The 23978-nt window shown below is 43.0% G+C and overlaps 1 protein-coding gene across 2 annotated transcripts in view; it reads right to left on the bottom strand.

Moving 5' to 3' along the window:
- Positions 1-23739, bottom strand: part of HIP1 (huntingtin interacting protein 1) — a 198371-nt gene extending 174632 nt beyond the window's left edge. Inside the window, exon 1 of one of the 2 annotated variants that reach the window (XM_073565546.1) lies at positions 23103-23739. In XM_073565546.1, the coding sequence (XP_073421647.1) occupies positions 23103-23120 (18 nt within the window). In that variant the 5' untranslated portion in view covers positions 23121-23739. The remainder of the gene's footprint in view (positions 1-23102) is intronic. The other variant, XM_073565545.1, reaches the window with a different exon arrangement.
- Between the last annotated feature and the right edge of the window lie 239 nt (positions 23740-23978).

Here is a 23978-nt window from a genome sequence, read left to right as displayed (position 1 = left end):
TAATTTTTTCCGAATTGCTTGCTTCGGTCGCAGTACCCTGCGGGCTGCCATGTGGTCCCGATCACTTGCGTTACGCTGAGATTTAGCAGCAGCATAGAGTGATCTTTAATTTCATAACTTGTTTTGAGAACCCCTTTCTATGATTGACCATTGTAAGAAAAAAAAAATGGGTTTAAATTAAAGGGACAGTGCTTGGAAGAAAGTTGCCTTCAAGTCAATAAGAATTCATAAAAATCATGACTCCCCTCACTGAAAGTATTGTTCACAGGCTGTAAAGCAATTTAACAAATTGCTGATTAAGTGATATATTTGTGCTAATAACACTTCTATGTACACATCATTATACTACGTTAATTAGGTTCTGTACACAATGGGAATTCTTACAATCTGGAGGATTTACAATAAGTCAGTAAGGGCCCCGTCACACATAGCGATCTCGCTAGTGAGATCGCTGCTGAGTCACAAGTTTTGTGACACAACAGCGATCTCACCAGCGAGATCGCTGTGTGTGACAGCGATCAGAGACCGGCACCCCTGCCGGTATCGCTGATCACTGTAGGAAACGGCTGGACTTTTCTTTGGTCGCTGGTCTCCCGCTGGCCAGCACGCATCGCTGCGTATGACAGGCGGGAGACCAGCGATCTGCTGGTAACTAACGTACACATCGGGTATCTAAGGGACGCACATCCCTTGGATACCCGATGTGTACGTTAGTTACCAGCTCCCTGAATCAGTGCGCTGGTAACTAACGAACACAGCGACGCCGCGCGCTCGGCGTCGCTGTGCTGATCGCTGGTGAAGCTGTCTGTGTGACAGCTCACCAGCGATCACATAGCGACTCACCAGCGATCCTGACACATTGATATCATTGTCGTTATCGCTGGTGAGTCGCTATGTGTGACTCCAGCTTAAGACCAGATTCTACATTCTGAAGTTTTGAGGCATAAAATATAACGTACTGTGTCTGATGAAGATAAAATCATGCAGAAGTAAGCCCACCATCACTAACCATAGCTACATACAAGGAAAGAGAACCCAGGGGACGGCAGGATCATATGTCCAGCAGCAGTAAAGGGGGCTTCACACATAGCGATATCGCTAGCAATATCGCTATATCGTCACTGGTTTTGTGATGCAGCAGCGATATTGCTAGCGATATCGCTATATGTGACACTCACCTCCGACCGGCTCCCCCACTGGCTATCGCTGATCGCGCGAGAACGTCCTGGGCCGTTTCTCGTCGGCGGCTTCCTGCTGGCGCCGACGAGCGACGCATGGACGCGGGCGGGAGGACGTCTTCATCGCCGCGTCTGACAAGTAAGTAACGACCGCCAACCGCTGCTGCATCGCTGATGAGATCTGCCTTTTTGGCAGCTCACTAGCGACGCACCAGCGATCCTGATCGGGTCGTATCGTTGTCGGGATTGCTGGTGCATCGCTAAATGTAAAGGGGCCCTAAGTTGTCTTAGCAGGACAAAAAAGTTTTTTGCAAACAACTTTTTCTCTGGCTAAAAGAATTACTGGTAATTCCAACTTCATTATTTTTTTCTTTAAAATTGAACGCTGTAGAAAACGGATCTGTTAAATAGTCATCCGTTTTTCTTCCATCTGAAACGGATGTATTTTTTTTCTTACTGGATCAAACAAATGACGTGAAGTTACCATTAATGTACATAAAAGTGTTGGCATGAATCTCCCATGATGAATGGGAAGGTTTTCAGTAACAGTAAAGTACAACATGACATAAATAGCTCATTCAGCTGAATCCATGCCCATGACAGAAGATCGGTGTGTCATCTACCGACATACTCTTCCACCGAGAGCGCAGCTTCGGGAGGGATACACATGGAGTGGGGAGGAAGGAGACACCTGCATAGCCAGCCAGATCAGCTGAACCAACCCTAGCGATCAATGGGGTGACATATCACAGCCGCCAGACCACCCGATGGCTGTAGATGAAGCACCGATCTTCAGTCAAGGCTATATGACACGCTGCGCTCTTCTGCTAAAACCTCCAAACAAGCCCAAAGTCCTACTAAATTCAGACCCACACAGGATAAATTGCGGTAGTCACAGGCCGGTGAGTTTATGTGAGAATCTTCAAAAATATCTCTCCAATTGCCTCCTGCACCCTATTTTTTACTAGATGGTGGCCCGATTCTAACGCATCGGGTATTCTAGAATCTCTCCCTCTCTCTCTCCGTGCCGCAGATCTCTCGACGGAGGCGTGCGTCGTTCGAATGCGCTGACTGGTCGCGGCCGGCCGGGCGCGACCAATCAGCGCCGCAGAATTTCCGTTACAGATAGACAGACAGATTTAGACGATTATATAGTAGATTAACCCTGGGGATCTTACTTATTAAACATATTTCACATTTCCCTACACAATCACACAAGTGAAGTTATCAATGCAGGGGTGGCTGGCCGTCCTAGTGTAGTAAGGTTTGACAATAAGGATTGATAGCTCATTTGGGTCACCATTCTTGTATATTAGTCATGCATGTATACGCTGCTATTGCACACTCGCTCTCTTGAATAATCCACTACTTTAATCCATAACATCCCCCCAACCCGTTGTGCCCGAGACAAGTAGCTACTCTGTCTACCTGTTGCCCTGGACCTGAATAGAAGGCAGAGGCTAAGGCTCATACATATACCGTATTACGATTCTCTCCTCGCCACTCCTCCTCTTCTCCCCTCTGCAAATCACTCCATTGTCTCCCAATTTCCAAAGGTATCCAGTTCAAATTACTAACATTGATCTACAAAGTTGTCCATAATCTGTTCCCTCCATAAATCTGCGAACCAGTTTCCTGAAGTCTTCCCACGTGTAATCTCTGATCCTCCCAAGACCTCCTTCTCTCCTCCACACTTATATATTCCTCACCCAACCGCCTCCAAAACTTCTCGCAAGCATCCAGCCATCCTCTGGAATTCTGTGCCCCAAAACGTCCCATTATCCACTACATTTGGAACCTTCATACAGAATTTGAAAACGCATCTGTTAAAAAAAAAAAAACGCTTACAGCCTGCAACAACCCCGATGTCACCACACCACCACCGCCGGAGCTGCCGCAACACCCCAAGTTACTGTCTCTTTCCCTCTTACCCTATAGAGTATAATCCCACAAGGACAGGGCCCTCTCCTTTCTCTACCAGTTTGTCATTGTTAGTTTGTTCACTGTAAGTTGTATTTTGTATGTAACCTCTTCTCATGTACAGAACCATGGAATCAATGGTGCTCTAAAAATAAATAATAATAATAATAATAATAATAATAATAAATAATAATTTTAGGCAATACATATATCGTTCATTGGCTCGCTAATGTAATTTTTATGAACAAAGGAACTTCAAATGTTGCATTGCTGTGTAAATAAAGCATTAATATAATACAACTCCAAGGGTAAATTTGCAACAAATTGTGCAAAAAAACAAAAACAAAACTCTAATAAGTGCTGTGTGTCAGATTTGTTACATGTTTCAGACCCAATTTGCTCCTCACTAGGAAGATTTTAACATATCAGGCAGTGGACAACAGAAAACCAACCCAAGTCAAAGAGAGCAGCTTCAGCATCCATCGATGATCATTGTGCTTTATTACGGCATCACAATTACAGAAACAGCAGCATCGTGCTGGGATGAGGTTACATAGCTGGACTGCCCTCGCATGGGACTCCTAGTCCTGTAGTTATAATCTCCTGTTGATAAAACACTGATTATATTGAAACTACAGTAAACTGTTAAGGGTCGGGAAAAGTGACACAAGAACTTCCACAACTCGTTCCCTGAGGATAAGCCAGATCACCGCCACTCGATGCTTCCTGAGTAACAGTGGAGCTGTGAGTACTCTTCCGTGGTTTGGGCGTTGCAGTGGTCTCTGTGTCACTGGCTGCAGACATTTCTCCACCTATGCTTTCAGTGCTTTGTAATTGGAGCACATCAGAGTCATGATGATATTTTTAGACTGGGTGTATTCTGTTCCTGGGACTTTTTCTCCTTGTTTTTACTGATTTTCATTGGCGTCGATTTAAAAAAAAAATGCCTAAAAATAGCAAAATAACATTTCTTGTACTGGATAACGGAAAATTAAACCGTCTGAAAGCAGAAAAGTGGAAGTTGATGTCATAAGGAAATGGCAAATCCTTGCTAAACACACTCGGAAAATAAGAAAGCCCTGTCTGTACATCACTGTATTATCGGTCTGTGCTGTAATTACCTGTATTCGTAAAGGGGACATTCAGTCGCAGGGCGGACACTACATGCAGTCATAACAGGAACAATATTATTATTATGATGATGCATTTATATAGCGCCATTTATTCCATGGCGCTCTACATGTGAAAAGGGGAAATATAGACAAGTATAATAAACGTGTAAGACAAGGGACACACAAGTACATAAGGAGAGGGGACCCTGCCCGCGAGGGCTCAGTCTACAGGATATCCACATATACTTAACCCCTTACCTACAATTGACGTAATATTCCGTCCATGTGACCATGGACCTAATTACCATGGACGGAATATTACGTCATCGCGATCAGCGGCGCCCACGTGGTGAGCGCCGCTGATCGCGGCCGAGTGTCAGCTAATTATCATAGCTGACACCCGGCACAATGTGTCAGGGGCGGTCACGGACCGCCCGACACGTTAACCCCTTGCACACCGCGATCAAACGCGATCGCGGTGTACCGGGGGTTAAAGGGAAGCATCGGCAGGGAGGGGGCTCCCTCCGTGCTTCCCTGAGCCCCCCACGGCAGCGCAATGTGCAGCGCTGCTGCGGGGGGCTCTTTCCCTACAGGCCCCCGGATCCAAGATGGCGACGGGGGCCTTCGGGGGCCTGAGGAAGCTGGCTTCCTCAGTGCCTGCAAAGCGCAGGCATGAGGAAGTCTGCAGCAGTGCCTGTGACAGATCGCTGATCTGTCACAGTGATCTGTGATGTGACAGATCAGCGATCTGTCACAGGACAGCGATGTCCCACCTGGGACAAGGTAATAAAGTAAAAAAAAAAAAAAAAAAAAGTGTTAAAAATAATTTAAAAAAAATCGCTAAATAAATCAGTAAAAAAAAAAAAAATATTCCCCAATAAATCCATTTTTTCAAAATAAAAAAAAACAAAAACAATAAAAGTACACATATTTGGTATCGCCGCGTCCGTAATGACCTGCCCTATAAAACCGTCCCATTAGTTAACCCCTTTAGCGAACCCCTTAAAAAATAAAAATAAAAAACGAAGCAAAAAATAATGATTTATTATCATACCACCGAACAAAAAGTGCAATAACGTGCGATCAAAAAGACGCATATAAATATGCATGGTACCGCTGAAAACGTCATCTTGTCCCGCAAAAAACGATCCAACAGCATCATCCGCAAAAAAATAAAAAAGTTATAGCTCGCAGAATAAAGCGATACAAAAATAATTATTTTTTATATAAAATAGTTTTCATTGCAAAAAACCGACAAAACATAAAAAAACGACATAAATGAGGCATCGCTGTAATCGTACTGACCCGAAGAATAAAACTGCTTTATCAATTTTACCGCACGCGGAACGGTGTAAACGCACCCCCCCAAAAGAAATTCATGAAACGCTGGTTTTTGTTCATTCTGCGTCCCAAAAATCGGAATAAAAAGCGATCAAAAAATGTCACGTGCCCGAAAATGGTACCAATAAAAACGTCAACTCGTCCCGCAAAAAATAAGACCTCACATGACTCGGTGGGTCAAAATACGGAAAAATTATAGCTCACAATATGTGGTGATGCAAAAACTATTTTTACAATAAAAAGCGTCTTTTAGCGTGCGACAGCCGCCAAACATAAAAACCGCCATAAATCGTAAATCAAACCCCCCGTTATCACCCCCTTAGTCAGGGAAAAATAATAAAACTAAAAGAAAATGTATTTATTTCCATTTTCCCGCTAGGGTTAGGGTTAGGGTAGGGTTAGGGCTAGGGTTAGGGTTAGGGCTAGGGTTAGGGCTAGGGTTAGGGCTAGGGTTAGGGTTAGGGTTAGGGTTAGGGCTAGGGTTAGGGCTAGGGCTCAGATTAGGGTTAGGGGTGTGTTGAGGTTCGGGTTGGAGTTATAATTGGTTGTTTCCACTGTTTGGGCACATGGCGTCTGATCTCAATTCCAGCCAATTCTGCGTTGAAAAAGTCAAATGGTGCTCCTTCCCTTCCAAGCTCTGCTATGCGCCCAAACAGTGTTTTACCCCCACATGTAGGGTATCAGCCTACTCAGGACAAATTACAAAACAACTTTTGGGGTCCAATTTCTCCTGTTACCCTTAGGAAAATAAAAAATTGGGGGCAAAAATATAATTTTGCGGAAAAAAATGTTTTTTTTATTTTCACGCCCAGGCGTTATAAACTTCTGTGAAGCACTTGGGGGTTCAAAGTGCTCTCCACACATCTAGATAAGCTCGGTGGGGGGTCTAGTTTCCAAAATGGGGTCACTTGTGGGGAGTTTCAATAGTTTAGGTACATTAGGGGCTCTCCAAACGCATATGACACCCGCATACCAATCCATCAAAGTCTGCATTCCAAAACGTCACTACTTCCCTTCCGAGCCCCGACGTGTGCCCATACAGTAGTTTTCTCCCACATATGAGGTATCAGCGTACTCAGGACAAATTGGACAACAACTTTTGGGGTCCAATTTCTCCTGTTACCCTTGGGAAAATAAAAAAAATGGGGACTAAAAGATGATGTTTGTTGAAAAAATACGATATTTTTATTTTCACGCCCGGTCGTTATAAACTTCTGTGAAGCACTGGGGGGGTTCAAAGTGCTCACCACACATCTAGATAAGTTCATTAGGGGGTCTAGTTTCCAAAATGGGGTCACTTGTGGGGGGTTTCCACTATTTAGGTACATCAGGGGCTCTCCAAACGCAACATGACACCCGCAGACCATTCCATCAAAGTCTGCATTCCAAAACGTCACTACTTCCCTTCCGAGCCCCGACGTGTGCCCATACAGTAGTTTTCTCCCACATATGAGGTAACAGCGTACTCAGGACAAATTGGACAACAACTTTTGGGGTCCAATTTCTCCTGTTACCCTTGGGAAAATAAAAAAATGGGGACTAAAAGATCATGTTTGTGGAAAAAATACGATTTTTTTATTTTCACGCCCGGACGTTATAAACTTCAGTGAAGCACTGGGGGGTTCAAAGTGCTCACCACACATCTAGATAAGTTCCTTGGGGGGTCTAGTTTCCAAAATGGTGTCATATGTGGGGGGTTTCTACTGTTTTGGTACATCAGGGGCTTTCCTAACGCGACATGGTGTCCGATCTCAATTCCAGCCAAAAACGTCAAATGGCGCTGCTTCCCTTCCGAGCTCTGCCATACGCCCAAATAGTGGTTTACCCCCACATGTGGGGTATCAGCGTACTCAGGATAAATTGCACAATATCTTTTAGGGTCCTGTTACTTTTGGAAAAATAAGAATTGAGGGTGAAAAGATCATTTTTGTGGAAAAAATATGATTTTTTAATTGTACTGCTGTACGTTATAAACTTCTGTGAAGCCCTTGGGGGTTCAAAGTTCTCACCACACATCTAGATAAGTTCCTTGGGGGGTCTAGATTCCAAAATGGTGTCATTTGTGGGGGGTTTCCACTGTTTTGGTACATCAGGGGTTTTCCAATCGCGACATGGTGTCCGATCTCAATTCTAGCCAAAAACGTCAAATGGCGCTGCTTCCCTTCCGAGCTCTGCTATGCGCCCAAATAGTCATTTACACCCACATATGGGGTATCAGCGTACTCAGGACAAATTGCACAATAACTTTTAGGGTCCTGTTACCCTTGGAAAAATAAAAATTGGGGGTGAAAAGATCATTTTTGTGGAAAAAATATGATTTTTTAATTGTACCGCTGTACGTTATAAACTTCTGTGAAGCCCTTGTGGGTTCAAAGATCTCACCACATATCTAGATAAGTTCCTTGGGGGGTCTAGTTTCCAAAATGGGGTCACTTGGGGGGGTTTCCACTGTTTAGGTACATCAGGGGCTCGCCAAACGTGACATGGCGTCCGATCTGAATTCCAGCCAATTTTGCATTGAAAAAGTCAAACGGCGCTCCTTCCATTCTGAGCTCTGCCATGCGCCGAAACAGTGGTTCCCCCCCACATATCAGGTATCAGCGTACTCAGGACAAATTGCACAATAAGTCTTGCAGTCCAATTTCTCCTGTTACCCTTGGTAAAATAAAGAAAATTGAACCTGAAGTATTTTTTTTGTGAAAAAAAGTTAAATGTTCATTTTTTTTTTAATATTCAAAAAATTCCTGTGACGCACCTAAAGGGTTAATAAACTTCTTGAATGTGGTTTTAAGCACCTTAAGGGGTGCAGTTTTTAGAATGGTGTCACTTTTGGGTATTTTCTATCATATAGACCCCTCAAAGTGGCTTCAAATGTGAAGTGGTCCCTAAAAATAAAATGGTGTTGCAAAAATGAGAAATCGCTGGTCAATTTTTAACCCTTATAACTTCCTAACAAAAAAAAATTTTGGTTCCAAAACTGTGCTGATGTAAAGTAAACATGTGGGAAATGTTATGTATTAAGTTTTTTGTGTGCCGTATCGCTGTGATTTAAGGGCATAAAAATTCAAAGTTGGAAAATTGCGAAATTTTCAAAATTTTCGCCAAATTTCCGTTTTTTTCACAAATAAACGCAAGTTATTTGAATGCAATTTTACCACTAACATGAAGTACAATATGTCACGAGAAAACAATGTCAGAATCACCGGGATCCATAGAAGCGTTCCAGAGTTATGACCTCATAAAGGTACAGTGGTCAGAATTGGCCCGGTAGTTAACGTGCAAACCACCCTTGGTAGTGAAGGGGTTAAAGGGAACCTGTCATGATGAAAATGGTATCTGTTCTGCAGGCAGGATACTATAGAGAAGGAGCTGATAAGTCATTTTTGTGGGAAAACTTTCAGTATAACTTGTATTTTATTCACTAAAATCCCTGGAGTCTGTATGCTTATGAGTCCAGTGGGCGGTGCTACTCACTAGTAGGTCCACCTACTGGACTCATTAGCATACAGACAACAGGAATTCCAATCAATAGAATACTGAATCTGTTCCAAAAAAACCCTATATATTATTCTGCTCAGTTTCTCTTTTTATAAACCACGTGGTCCACAGATCTGGTGACATGTACAAAGTGACAAGTAAGAATATTATAGTCTGAGTGAATACAGATATAGCAGATCTTTATAAAATATGGGAACATTTACCGGATATCATTGGTATATTATGATTAACGAACAAATATTATGAGTGTTTAGTATCCTATACTAAAATAATCTCTGGAGGCAGATTCTCAGGGAGATCAGTGTCCCGCCCATAGATCCTAACAGCTCACTTACATATAAGAAAACCGTGTATTTCTCAGGAATAAAACATTAGATCACTGCTATTAAGGTGTCATTTTATTCACCTTTCTATGACCTTCAGTTTTTACTTTCATAAACATCTAGATTCTGCAGTACAACTGATGCCGCCATGCACAGTTCATGGAAAAGTTTGGGCACCCCTGGTCAAAATTACTATTATTGTGAACAGTCAAGCAAGATGAAGATTAATTGATCTCTCAAAAACCTAAAGTTAAAGATGACACATTTCCTTTGTATTTTAGGCAAAAAAATGCATATTTTCATCTTTTACATTTTAAAAATTATAAAAAGGAAAATGGGCCGATGCAACCCCTTTTGCAAGTATCACAGCTTGTAAAGGCTTTTTGTAGCCAAACAAGAGACTTTCAATTTCATCCATTCTTCCTTGGAAAATTCCTCCAGTTCTTTGACATTCCTGGGTCCTCTTGCATGAACTGCTATTTCAAGGTCTAGTCACAGATTTTCAATGATGTTCAGATCAGGGGAGTGTGAGGGGCATTGTAAAGCCTTCAGCTTGTGCCTTTTGAGGTAGTCTATTGTGGATTTTGACGTTTGTTTAGGATCATTATCCATTTGTAGAAGCCATCCTCTTTTCAACTTCAGTACTTTTACAGATGGTGTTATGTTTGCATCAAGAATTTGTTGAAATTTCATTGAATCCATTCTTCCCTCTACCTGTGAAATGTTCCCCGTGCCATTGGCTGCAACACAACCCCAAAGCATGATTGATCCACCCCCATGCTTAATGGTTGTTCTTTTCCTGAAATTCTGGGCCCTATGTTCTCCACACATACCTTGGATCATTGTGGCCAGAGTTCTATGTTACCCTCATCAGTCCACAGGACTTGTTTTCAGAATTCATCAGGCTTGTTTAAATGGTCATTTGCATACTTCTGACGCTAAATTTTATTGTGAGGACGCAGGAGAGGTTTCCTTATGATGACTTTTCCATGAAGGCCGTTTTTGTGCAGGTGTCTCTGAACAGTAGAAAAATGCACCACAACTCCAGGGTCTGCTAAATCTTTCTAAAGGTCTTTTGCAGTCAAGCGAGGATTCTGATTTGCCTCACTAGAAATCCTACAAACAGCTCTCACTGAAATTTTGCTTGGTTTTCCAGACCTCATCTTAACCTCAATTGTTCCTGTTACCAGTCATTTCTTAATTACATTTCAAACTGAGGAAAAGGCAACTTGAAAACACTTTGCTATCTTCTTATAGCCTTCTCCTGCTTTGTGGCACTCCATCATTTTTATTTTCAGAGTTCTAGGCAGCTGCTTAGAAGAACTCATGGCTGCTGTTTTTTGGCACAAAGAGGCTATTTTTTATAAAGCTGGGAAATTTGCATCACCTGGCCTTTCCTAACGACGATAGTGAACAAGCCATAACTCTTAACAGGCTAATTAAGGTCTGAAGTCTAGGTCAAGGTTACTTGGGCACACACATCTCCAAGGTTGCCGAACCTTTTGCATCGGCCCATTTTCCTTTTTGTCATTTTTAAAATGTAAAAAATTTAAATACAAAGGCAATGTGTCATCTTTAACTTTAGCTCTTTAGAGATCATTTCATCTTCAACTTGCTTAACTGTTCACAATAAGGCTATGTGTGCACGTTGCGTATTTGATGCGTATTTGCTGCATTGGGTTGTTTTTTCGCGCGTAAATGGTCCAAAAACGCCATGGAATACTTATGCAAGGTAATTAATTCACTGACAATCCTGAAGTGTTGTGCACATGATCAGTAAATCTCAATCCGTATTTGCAGTGGTTTATTTTCTGCAGCATGTCAATTCTTTGTGCGTTTTTCCCTGCGTTTTTGACCCATTGAATGGACAGGAAAAAAAATGCATGCAAAAACGCACAAAAAAATGCATAAAAAACGCGCATATCTTCTTCTGCGCTTTTCTGTCAAGAGATGCAGAAACCTTGCAGAAATTTCTGCAAGCAAATACGCAAAGTGCGCACATAGCCTAACAGTTTTTTTTTTTACCAGGGGTGTGCAAACTTTTACTGTACATTTTTTTGCAATATGCTAGCGTCATATTACGTACACCAGATACTGTTGCACAAGTTTTTCAACGCTTTGACAAAATGTGTCGCAAAACAGTTTAAAACGCAAAAATAAAGAGCATTTTCTATTTTGCACAAAAATTCATGAGCTGCGTGAATCATTTTTATGAACTTGGTGCAAAAACTAACAGCGAATACAACAAGCCAAAAAAAGGAAAGTGTCTTAACACGTTTGTAAATGATGATGGGCTCTGAGGCTGGTTTCACACTTGCGTTTTTTTTCCGCGGTATTTTAGCGCTAAATAGCGCATGCGTTTTTTTTCCTATACTTTGCATGGGATGCGCTTATGTGCGCATACACATGCGTTTGTACGCGTTTTTCCGCGCATGCGTTTTTTTGCGGTATGCGCTCGGGCGCACAAAATGCAACCTGTTGCATTTTTTGGGCGTCCGACTTGCCTCAAAAAAACGCATGCGCGCGCAATGCGTTTTTTTACAGCAAGACACCCATTATAAGTCTATGGTGAGCATATGTGCGCATTGGCATGCTTATGTATGCGTTTTTTTGCACATGCGGTTTTTTTTTTACAATTAGTTTAGACAATGGAATTTAGGGGTTTGGGTTAGAGTTAGGGTTAGTTAAGGGGGTTTAGGGTTAGGGTTAGGGTCAGGGTATGGTTTGGTTAAGGGTTAGGGTTAGGGTTAGGGTCAGGGTTAGGGTTAGGATCAGGGTATGGTTTGGTTAAGGGTTAGGGTTAGGGTCAGGGTCAGGGTTAGGGTTAGGATCAGGGTATGGTTTGGTTAAGGGTTAGGGTTAGGGTCAGGGTTAGGGTCAGGGTTAGGGTATGGTTTGGTTAAGGGTTAGGGTTAGGGTTAGGGTCAGGGTTAGGGTCAGGGTTAGGGTATGGTTTGGTTAAGGGTTAGGGTCAGGGTCAGGGTTAGGATCAGGGTATGGTTTGGTTAAGGGTTAGGGTTAGGGTCAGGGTTAGGGTCAGGGTTAGGGTTAGGGTCAGGGTTAGGGTCAGGGTTAGGGTCAGGGTTAGGGTTAGGGTCAGGGTTAGGGTTAGGGTTAGGGTCAGGGTTAGGGTTAGGGTCAGGGTTAGGGTTAGGGTCAGGGTTAGGGTTAGGGTCAGGGTTAGGGTTAGGGTCAGGGTTAGGGTTAGGGTTAGGGTCAGGGTTAGGGTTAGGGTTAGGGTTAGTAAAGTCATGGTTTGGGTTAGTGTGAGGGGCCACCTAATGTTGGAAAAAACGCAAACGCGGTAAAAACGCACTAAAAACGCATACAAACGCATAAAAACGCTGCGTTTTTTTCATGCATGCTCATAAAAATGCTTGAAAAAAACGCAGCATCTGTATGCGTTTGTATGCGTTTTTTCAATGCGTTTTTTGCGGGAAAAACGCGCTGCAAAAAAAAGCAAGTGTGAAACTAGCCTTAGTCTTCCTTCACCGCTCATCTCTCTTCCTTTATCTTCCATCACGTCTGCCACCTGTTTAATCGCTATCAACTAAAGTGGCAGTCAGCTCTGATGAAGATCCGTATGTAGGACTGGAACGCTAACTGTTATGAACAGGTCACCGAGGAGAATAGCAGGAACAGGCTAAGCCACCAGGAAACTAGAGAGGCTCGTAACTCAGCAGATTGCAGACCCCTGATCCTAACAACACAACTAGCAGCAGCCGTGGAGCGTTCCTACGATGCCCTAGATGCCTCGGCACGGCCGGAGAACTAATTAAGCCTAAAGCAAGAAAGGTGAAATCTAAACTGCCCTGGAGCACATCCCCAAAGGAATAGACAGCCCCCAAACCTTTATTGTCGGTGAGACCAGATGAGACACAGACATAGGCAGAAAATAGACTGAGCAAATGATGGGGCCCAAGCTGTCTAGATAGTACAGGACAGAAAAGATACTGTCTGCAATCACGCAAAAACCCTAAAGAATCCAACACATCTGATATACAAAAAACCTGAGGCCACACACCTCACCCCCGCTAGATCAGCACTCTGGTGTGAACTGAAGCAAAGCAAAAGATACTAATATAACAGGGGACTGAACAAACTGACGCAAGCTGAAACATATTGAGCGGGGCCCAGGGCTGCCCCCAGCAGGGAGTACACTGAACCCTCGCAACAAAGCAGAAAGCAAAAAAAAGGCACAACCAGATTAGATGCAAAGGATTAGCAAAATAATCACTTAACTGAACCATGCAGATCAGACAGGAGACAGAGGAACTCAAAATGCACAAGGAGGAAATCACCAGCAACCACCAAGGGAAACCTGCTCACTTATATGCTCCCAGCCAGTAATCCCAGATTCCCAATTATCGTCGTCAGGTGGCAAACTTCCATCCAACTGGCCAGCTCCACTACTCCCAGTAACCACCAGAGGGAGCGCCGGCTCAGAAGTCCGAGCAAGGGAATTCACAACAGCTAACTATAAGGATTGACAATTAAAACGTTTTCTTTCACTGTAATTTTTGAGTGCCAAATTCTTCTATTTATTTTGAGCTATTCAATCCAGACACAGTGAGGAAAAACAGAGGATTCCCATTGATTAGACATATATTACCTATCCTGTATAGTATAAACATGAAGGCTTCGTGCTACAGTGACATTTTATTCTTCTCCTCACCAATGCCACCGTGGCTTTAGCAGCAGATACAGTATTCATGCACACGGAGCCTTATTTTGTCTCATTATACAAACTCCCAGGTCAGGAAAAAAAGTCTTTATTTTCTATTTCTTATCTGGTCCCAAGATTTTTCCAGTGTCTGCTCCTGAAAGAAGCTGTTCTAATGGTATTCTGAGGCTGCGGAGGAGGGACAGGTTGCTACATGTCATGCTAGTAAGGTGTCTGGGAAGCCATGCTGGGGTTTGTAGTCTTACAGTTGGTGGGAACCACAGATTACATAACTTGTAAGAAATCATCCTTCCTGCAGTATAAATATATATATATATATATATATATATATATATATATATATATACTGTATATTCTTAGTTTTACAGATAGGTCCAGAGGTATTTGGACAGTGACCATATCTTTGTGATTTGGGCTTTTCATGCCACTATTTTGGTTTTCAAATGAAACAGCTGAGACACAGTTAAGGTTTAGACTTTTAGGTGTAATTAAAGGGGTTGAACAAAAACGTCCAGTGAAACATTTAGGAATTGAAACCATTTTTCTACAAAGCCATAGAATCATAGAATAGTAGAGTTGGAAGGGATCTCCAGGGTCATCGTGTCCAACCCCCTGCACAATGCAGGATTCACTAAATCATCCCAGACAGATGTCTGTCCAGCCTCTGTTTGAACAATTCCATTGAAGGAGACCTCACCACCTCTCGTGGCAGCCTGTTTCACTCATTGATCACCCTCACCGTCAAAAAGTTTTTTCTAATATCTAATCTGTATCTCTTCCCTTTCAGTTTCATTCCAGTGCTTCTCATGTTTCCATGTGCTAATGAGAATAAGGATGATCTGTGTACACGATGACAGCCCTTCAGATATTTGTAGACAGCTATTATGTCTCCTCTTAGCCTTCTTTTTTGCAAGCTAAACATTCCCAGATCCTTTAACCGTTCCTCGTAGGACAGAGTTTGCAGTCTGCTCACCATCCTGATAGCTCTTCTCTGAACTTGTTCCAGCTTCCTCATCTAAGCCTCCTCATTTCAGGTGCTCAAAAGTAATTACACAAATCAACTTTACCATAAATACAATTTTCATTTTTAATAATTTGTGGATAATTATTTGCATTTAGGCAGTGCTAATGTCAGATACAACACAAAGCCTGACTGATGGCTATCATCAGAACGTTATATGTAGCAGCATCTGGAAGTAAAGAGGACATGGTGACTGTAAGTACCGTATATATTTTTCTTTTGTTGCCTGACCGTCATCAAGGAGACTGGCAGTGGGTGATTATATATTACTACTTACAAAACCATCATGGAGATACATGGCAAGACAGTAAGGTCTCATTCAGAAATCTTAGATGAGAAAAAAAGACTTTTCATCAGAATCATGGATCCGATTTTCATCTATTTTTGGTCCGTTTCAGTGTGGCAACCATTTTCCTTTTATGCAAAAAATTTAAGTTACAAGCTTCTCCTACGCATTAAAACGGACAGCCTTTAGATGACACAGCAATGGCATCTGTGTGTTGTCCATTTTTTTCACAGACCCATTGATTCGAAAGGGCAAGTTTTTTTTGGTTTTTTTTTACATACACTTGGTGTACAAAAATATGGAGATGTGAACAGTCCCAAACTATAATGGGTAAATGAAAAACATAAAACTAACAAGTACATTAAAAAATGGACGTTTTAATGAAACATAGAACACGTACATAAAAGAACGATCTCTTCATGAGGCCTTAAGCAGAAGTTTTCTTGTTTTGCCCTCTCAAATTTGATAATGGAAGTTGTTTCATCAAAGCTCCCCTAATTAAGTTCCATTTTTTATTTTTGTTCAATTAAGGCTAGTTTCACACTAGCGTTTATTCCATGCAGCAGTTCTGCAGACCATGAGGTGCACAGTCAAGAAACTCCACCTGAATACATAGCTGGTGCTCCAAGGAACTTGTGCAGACTTAAAAGTCCTCAGTCCTTAATACTGTAACTCCTTAGAAAACATGGGCTAAAAACAGCAGCCGACCAGCTAGATGAAACAAAAAGATAAGACTCCAGTGGTCAAAAAAAGTATAAAGATGGATCACTTAGTAGCAGAAACACACTGTCTGGTCAGATGAATCTAGTTACCCTATTCTGTTGGGTTAGAATCTGGCCCAAGTAGTATGGATAAATAAACCCTTCCTGTCAGGTGTCAACAGTTCAGAAGCAATGCTGTGGTGCACACCCCGGGTTCTCCAAAGCCTGTGACGCTTGGACAGTATGGCTTACCTAAGTTTTGTGGCCCACCAAGTTCATCCCTTGGAGGCAGAAGGACACTTTCAGCAGGGTAATCAAGATATTACAAGGTTCATATACTGTAGTTATGGATTGGTTCCAGGCACACGGCAGTGAGCTTTTTCTTACTGGCCTAAGTCTTCCCAGTCCTAAGATCTTTATCCTCTAGAACAGTGCTCCCCAACTCCGGTCCTCAAGAGCCACCAACAGGTCATGTTTTCAGGATTTCCTTTGTATTGCACAGGTGATGGAATTATTGTCTGTCCAGGTGATGCAATTATCATCTGAGCAATACTAATTAAATCTTGAAACCATGACCTGTTGGTGGCTCTTGAGGGCCGGAGTTGGGGAACACTGGGGATATGTCAAAAGTAAAAGAAAAGTCAAAGATGCTATAGGATTTTTACAGGATGAAAATGATGAAATGGTAAGACAGGATGTTGAGAAGGCTGAACTTTTAAATTCCTATTTTGCGTCTGTTTTCTCTCAGAAAGGAAATGTAACATCAACTGTTATTCACTGTCCTATTAAGGGAATAGAAGAATCCAGGATATCTATAAACAGAAAGATAGTGAGGAAACACTTAGCTAGCCTAAATGAATTCAAGTCTCCAGGTCCAGATGAATTACACCCCAGAGTACTGAAGGAGATAGCAGAAGAAATTTTTGAACCCCTCTCTATAATCTTTGAAAATTCTTGGAGAACAGGAGAAGTGCCAGAAGACTGGAGAAGAGCAAATGTTGTTCCTATCTTCAAAAAGGGGAAGAAGGTGGACCCAGGCAACTATAGGCCGGTGAGTCTGACTTCTATACCAGGAAAGATCTTTGAACAAATTATTAAACAACATGTATGTCAATACCTGGATAAGAATGAAGTGATTAAACAGAGTCAGCATGGGTTTGTAACTAATAAGTCATGTCAGACTAACTTAATTTCCTTCTATGACGGTATCACTGATTGGGTGGATCAAGGAAATGCTGTAGATATAGTATATCTTGACTTCAGCAAAGCATTTGACAAAGTCTCTCATACAATCCTTATTGAAAAAATGATTAAGTATGGAATGGACAAGGCAACTGTTAGGTGGATTCATAACTGGCTTAGTGATCGGACCCAAAGAGTGGTCGTAAATGGCTGCACATCCAGTTGGAAGAATGTCTCAAGTGGGGTACCACAGGGCTCTGTCCTGGGCCCTGTATTGTTCAACATCTTTATCAACGATTTAGATGAAGGAATTGAGGGTAAACTGATTAAATTTGCTGATGACACAAAGCTAGGAGGGATAGCTAATACTAGAGAAGAGAGAGAGAGGATTCAAAAAGATTTAAATAAACTGGAGAAGTGGGCAGCAACTAACAGAATGGTTTTTAACAGGGAGAAATGCAAAGTACTACATCTGGGCAATAAAAATGGAAAAAGCATATATAGAATGGGAGGAATAGGGCTAAGTGACAGCACATGTGAAAAAGACTTGGGTATACTAATAGATCACAGACTGAATATGAGTCAACAGTGTGATGCAGCAGCAAAAAAGGCAAATGCAATTCTAGGATGTATTAACAGAAGCATACAGTCTAGATCACGTGAAGTCATTATTTCCCTCTACTCCTCTTTGGTCAGACCTCATCTGGAATATTGTGTCCAGTTTTGGGCACCACATTTTAAAAAAGACATCAACAAACTGGAGCAAGTTCAGAAAAGAGCGACCAGAATGGTGACCGGTCTGCAAACCCTGTCTTATGAGGAAAGGTTGCAGGATTTGGGAATGTTTAGTTTGCAAAAGAGAAGACTGAGAGGAGACTTAATAGCTGTCTACAAATATCTAAAGGGCTGTCACATTGTAGAAGGATCAACTTTATTCTCATTTGCACAAGGAAAGACTAGAAGCAATGGGATGAAACTGAATGGGAAGAGACACAGATTAGATATTAGAAAAAACTTTTTGACAGTTAGAGTGATCAATGAGTGGAACAGGCTGCCACGAGAAGTGGTGAGTTCTCCTTCAATGGAAGTCTTCAAACAGAGGCTGGACAGACATCTGACTGGGATGATTTAGCGAATCCTGCTTTGAGCAGGGGGTTGGACCAGATGGCCCAGGAGGTCCCTTCCAACTCTACGATTCTATGATTCTATGATTCACTGCAGAACATCTCCAGGACAGGGTAGAAGAGTTGGTTCATGGCATGTCAGTCTTGGTAACTGCTACGCACACGCTTGTATACACACACATATACAGTACATATTATGTACACACCTGGACGCACACACTGCACACACATACATATTAGCCATGCAGATGTCAGCACAGCCTAACACACTTATGTGGATAAGTATATTTATGTGTAGTTCTTAACCAAGGGTAAACGAACGATTAAAAACCCACCATGGGTGCACACATCCTAAAAAAGATATGCAGCGATATGCCAGAAATTCTGTAATTCAATCCTTTTTTCGGAAGGAAACTTTGGAGCTATAATGTTCAGGTGACTAGATTTTTTTTTTTCATTTTCACCTTCTAATTTTCATGGTCATAAGAGCCATAACTTTATTTTTTAAGTAAATATTGCTGTATGTATTGCTGCCCTGTACTTTGCGAAACAAACAACATATAGGCATACGGTATATCTGTGTATACCAGAATAAAATGTTTGTGAAGAAGATGAATATTGATGGTTTTAGGCTGAGAAAGTCCTCTCATACATTACAGTGCAGCCTGTGGTTGACTCTTAATGTTTCGGCCATGCATCCCTTGGCTCCTTCGTTTCAGTTTCTCGCGCTGACAAGTTTTAAAAGTAGATTAAGTATTAACAAAATATTTTGAGCTATCCCCTGAGCACAGAGAAGCCCTCCCCCAATAACATAGCGGTGTCCTGTGTGTAATGTTGGTTTTAGATGAACTGATAATGGGGGATAAGAGTTCCTGACTGCCAGGAAGTCTTAGTCTTCTTTTACACTTGCTGTTTTTTGCATCCCGTTTTTGCGGGCCTTTTTTGCGGACCGTATTGCCGTAATTTTCACGGTGTACCGCAAAAACGGGCAGCAAAAATCTTCTCGGATTTCTGCAGGCCTTCGAAGTGATAAACAGAAAAGTACATGGGAGTGTCCTAGTAAAAATACGGCGTTCCGCAAATACGGTCTTCAAGGTGTACCGCAAAATCAACACACTGGGCAAGCTTCCATTGTTTTGGCGGCCATGTCCATAAGCTGTGAAAAATATCGAGTAGGCTCGATATTTTTTCACGGCCGTAAATACGGCCCTCACAGCCATACGGCACTCTGACAAATTTTTACGGCCCGTTTTTGCGGCCCCATAGAAATCTATTGGGGCCGCAAAAACACGGCAAGTGTAAAAGAACCCTTAACAGGCGCAGATCTCCCGACAAATGAGCAAAACACATTGGATTCAGTGATTTTTTTAGTTGGCTTAAAAATCATAGCTCTCGGCAGCACATTGTACTATGTAAAACAAGACGTGCTGCCGAGAACAATTATATTCCATGAGCACAGAACAATCATATTAGCGATTGTACAGTGCATATAGAAATCTGGCTGTCCAGTCTACACAGGCAATTAAATGACTGGCCTTCATGTAGCTGATCGGTGGTCGTGTTACGCCTGTGGTCGGACAGGTGTATACCCTGCATAAGACAGGACTGTGAATACCGAAGCCTCTCAGTTGCAGCAGCAGCTCAGAAGTGTTTTAGACGTTAAAGTGCTATGACTGCAGAGGAGAGACGTTCCCACCTTCTCGGTTACATGTTCGGCTGCTGGCATTGGGCAGTGTGCAGGAAGGATTCTGGACTGAGAAAAGTAGGACCAGCAAACGGCATGGTGGCAGCGCAGCAGTGTAGCTTAGAGGGAACACTAGTCGCTACCTTCATCTCAGGAGCAAACACAGAAGGAGGCCCTTGATGAAGAACAGTATATGGGCCCTTTGCAGTCCAATAAGTCATCATAGTTCACAACTCCACCTGCTTTGGAGGCAGAAGTGGGCCCACCTTACCTCTTGGACCCTGTTCAGATAGCTACTGTACCAGTGATGTGTCCTCCCCTGCACCATCCTTCTGTCTGCAGGACCAATGTTAATGCAGAAAGCTTTCAACACGTATTGAACATGATATTACTGTGAAAGCCAAAGGAGAGTTGTCTCTAATAAAGTGGCCATCAGGGTATGTCCTCTGCACCTCCCCGCTATGAATGTTCTGATCATGCTAAGGCGGACTGTAATTCATTCACTCCAACAATGTAATGTCCCCATGATCAAAAGCTTTAATTCATCATTTGCAGCTTTTTGGCCTTGTGTTTCTTTTTTGCATTTGCAGACTTTGTGTCAAATTCATTAAAACAGTGTTTGATGATTTTGGCGAAAACACAAGTATGCCTGTTTTTTTTTGTTTTTTTGTTTTTTTTTGCTTACTTGGGCATCTTTTCAGTAAAATGTTGCACAACCCTTTCAATAAGTTTCGAAATGTCATGTTAGTCTTCTACATTATGAGTCAAAGAAAACAGATCCCCAACGCTCTGATATACCTGGAATGACAAACAGATTAAAACACCAAGACCCGAGCAGCAGCACGGGAAGGCGGCACTGAACTCAAGAAGGGCGAGTACTGCTCTGTTTGTTATTTTAGGTAAATGAGCGTTTGGGGTCCACTTCAAAGTGGAAAACTCTATTAATAAATTAGCTGAAAACATCTGGATAATAAAAACCACTTGTATATTATCGAACAAACCTAAAAAATAACAATGACTGAAAAAACTGAACAAAGCTTAAGCCATTATCAATTTGCTGCATACGCCTAAAAAAAAAATAATGTTGAGTAAAAAAAATATCAAAAAGTATTGAGAGTTGGGGCTAAAATCTACATATTTGAGGCCTGAATCACATTTATACATCACATTTTTAGATGACATCACTTTTGTTACAATGTTGTCATTGATGATGTTTCTTTTGGATTGTTTTTTATTGCGTCTGTGCCTTTTGTCAGTGCTAAAGATGGGAAAGATCTTCTGATGTGTATGTCGGATGGAATATGCAACTGTACTGCCATACAATGACATACGTCAGGGTCCTGTTGGAAAAAAAAAGTATATTGTACAGTGTGGCAAGCTTTCCAATACAGTTGAAAAATGTAAAATACCACCCGGCCACGGGCAAAAGGACCCGTACATCTACTGATGGGTGAATGACGGAATACGGATACAGATGATGTATACGTCGGGAGCTTTTCCTGAGTTATACTCCAAGTGTAACATGAAGTGTGCACAGAAACCTGTACACCAGGTAAGCTTCCACCATGGACAGGAAGGGAGCAGCTGATTAGTGGTTTCCCACAATGGCTCACAGACAGGGGTCCTAACAGAGGACCCTTCCCCACTAGAATATCCAAGAGCTGGGTGAGATGGTCTTATTTTACTTCCATCACATTTACTATCTCTGAATAGATAGTAACTAGCGATGAGTAAACCTGAACTTTAAAGTTCGGGGGTTCCTACCAGTCACCTTGTGTCTGGCGCTGAACTTGGAACACGAACTTTTAGTGTTCGGAAGTTCCAGGAGGTGAGAGATTACTACGATCATTTTACAGCGCCAAAGCTCGGGACCCCATTGATTTCTATGGGGTTTGGTTCTGGTTCAAGTTCCGACAGCATTCTGATACTCGAAGTGAACGTGAACCCAAACATCCACGGGTCATCTCATCCCTAATCGTAACGAGAGGAATAAATTGCTACTTCTGGTACGCGACTCCCAGCTATGAATGTGCACGCTTCTCTGTCGATCCGTCTGTGACTGTTCTGGGAATGATCAATCATAGAATCATAGAATCGTAGAGTTGGAAGGGACCTCCTGGGCCATCTATTCTCAGTCTTTATCCCCACAACTGTTACATTTAAGGACAAATCCCCTACAGTCCAAACACAATGATGCGATTGTTACTACTTTACTACTTTTCCTATAACAAGAACAGTTTTACCCAAATGCAAACCGTCTTTGTCCGCGCGTGCGCCGCTGTTACACATCGTTCCAATATTTATTAACAATCCCTTTATGTCCTTTAACCTCCGTTCCCGCTTGTCCTAGCTCTCGCCGTTCGTTAGAAGCCATGACGCTGTGAAAAATCTGTCGCGCAAAAGACGGAACCAATTGACTTTAATGGGGTCCATCAGGGGTTTGTGCCTCTTAGACAAGAAACTGCCCAATTTGTGCCGGAATTCACCACTGAGCCCCTGATGGAGCATCCTGTCTCGTGTAAGGTGAATATGTCAGATTTTAGCTCTGGTTACTAGATATAGCAGAGCAGCACAATACTACATGACCAACAAAAAGCAAAACAAGCCAGAGAAAATAACAAACAGTGAAGAAATGGGAGAAAAATAGAATAAAACGTATCAGATCACACACAGATGTTTATAAAATATCCAAAATCAAAGTCAGATGTTTACAAAATAATATAAGACCTTCATATATGGCTACAAGACAATGGGATAAGTTGCCCTGGTGGTCCAGGCAGCATCAGGGGGGCACAATAGCTGAGGTGTAGGGGGTGGGATGATCTCATCTAACAGGACTCACGTTTCTGTAACTTTCTATAGGAGCAGCAGAGCAGGAGGGGGCCATTTGTTTACATTTGCTCCTGTACGGGGACACCATCTGTCTGGCCCCCATCCCTGCCCCCTCCAGGCCACTGGGCTCCCCACCAGCAGCTCCTGCTTTTTTTCCCAGTGCATATTACAAAGTTGCAGCATTTCATATCATAGTCCAGTCCTGGAGTCACTCACCATTTTGCTAGCGTCCATCTTTCCAATGAGATCCCTTGCAGGCCACTTGCAGACCCCCTTGTTGCTGCTGCCGGGTACAATCTCCACCTCCAGCGCCCAAAATGCAGTTTAGGAGTTATTATCACACCACATTATCACACCCCGAGGAGGGAGGTGGCACTGGCCAACATCCGGAGGGGGCACAGCTCCAGCTATGGGGGGCAACACAGAGCAAAGTGCTGTGCAAAAAAACACAACGGTGAAGAAATAAAGTATTCACAAGTGATGAGGAAGAGCCAGGGATGGAGAAGGGGGGGAGCAAGTGAGCAGGAGCTGTGGCAGGCAGTGGGCAGATGGTGCTGAGCCAGTCACACAGGGCGTGCTGCAGGAGAGGGTGGAGAGACACCGGCGGATCGATGGCTCCACCACACAGGGATGGAGGAGGGAGCCTGGCACTGCCTGCGGCCAGCCACAAGTCACACAGCCTGGCATCAGGCGGTCAACTCTTCCTGCTGCTGCTGGGGGAGAGGCCGAGACAGCCCCGGAGAGGAGGGGCGCAGGATGGAGACGGCCAGGGGAGAGGATTGTGGGAGAGGAGAGCCCCCCAGCCCGGGTGGGGAGGAGAACCCCCTACAGCCCGGGCAGACAGGAGGGGACGGAGCACGTGTGTCCCCGGCATTAGAATAAGAAGAGCCGACTATTGTGGCTGCGGGGGAGGAGGAGGAGATGTCTGCTGCTCCCGCTCCTCTCCCTGCCGGGGTTACACTGCATGCTCCCGGGAGCAGCAGTGCACTGAGGGGCCTCACACCCAGAGGGACCACATACTGAGGGTCCACACACTGCGATGGACCTCATACTGAGGGTCCACACATACTGAGGGTCCACACACTGCCAGGG

Source organism: Dendrobates tinctorius, unplaced genomic scaffold (assembly GCF_039654945.1).
Source record: "Dendrobates tinctorius isolate UK_male_01 unplaced genomic scaffold, ASM3965494v1 ptg000016l, whole genome shotgun sequence".
In the NCBI taxonomy this organism is placed as follows: domain Eukaryota; kingdom Metazoa; phylum Chordata; class Amphibia; order Anura; family Dendrobatidae; genus Dendrobates; species Dendrobates tinctorius.
This window is presented reverse-complemented; position numbering and strand designations above follow the sequence as displayed.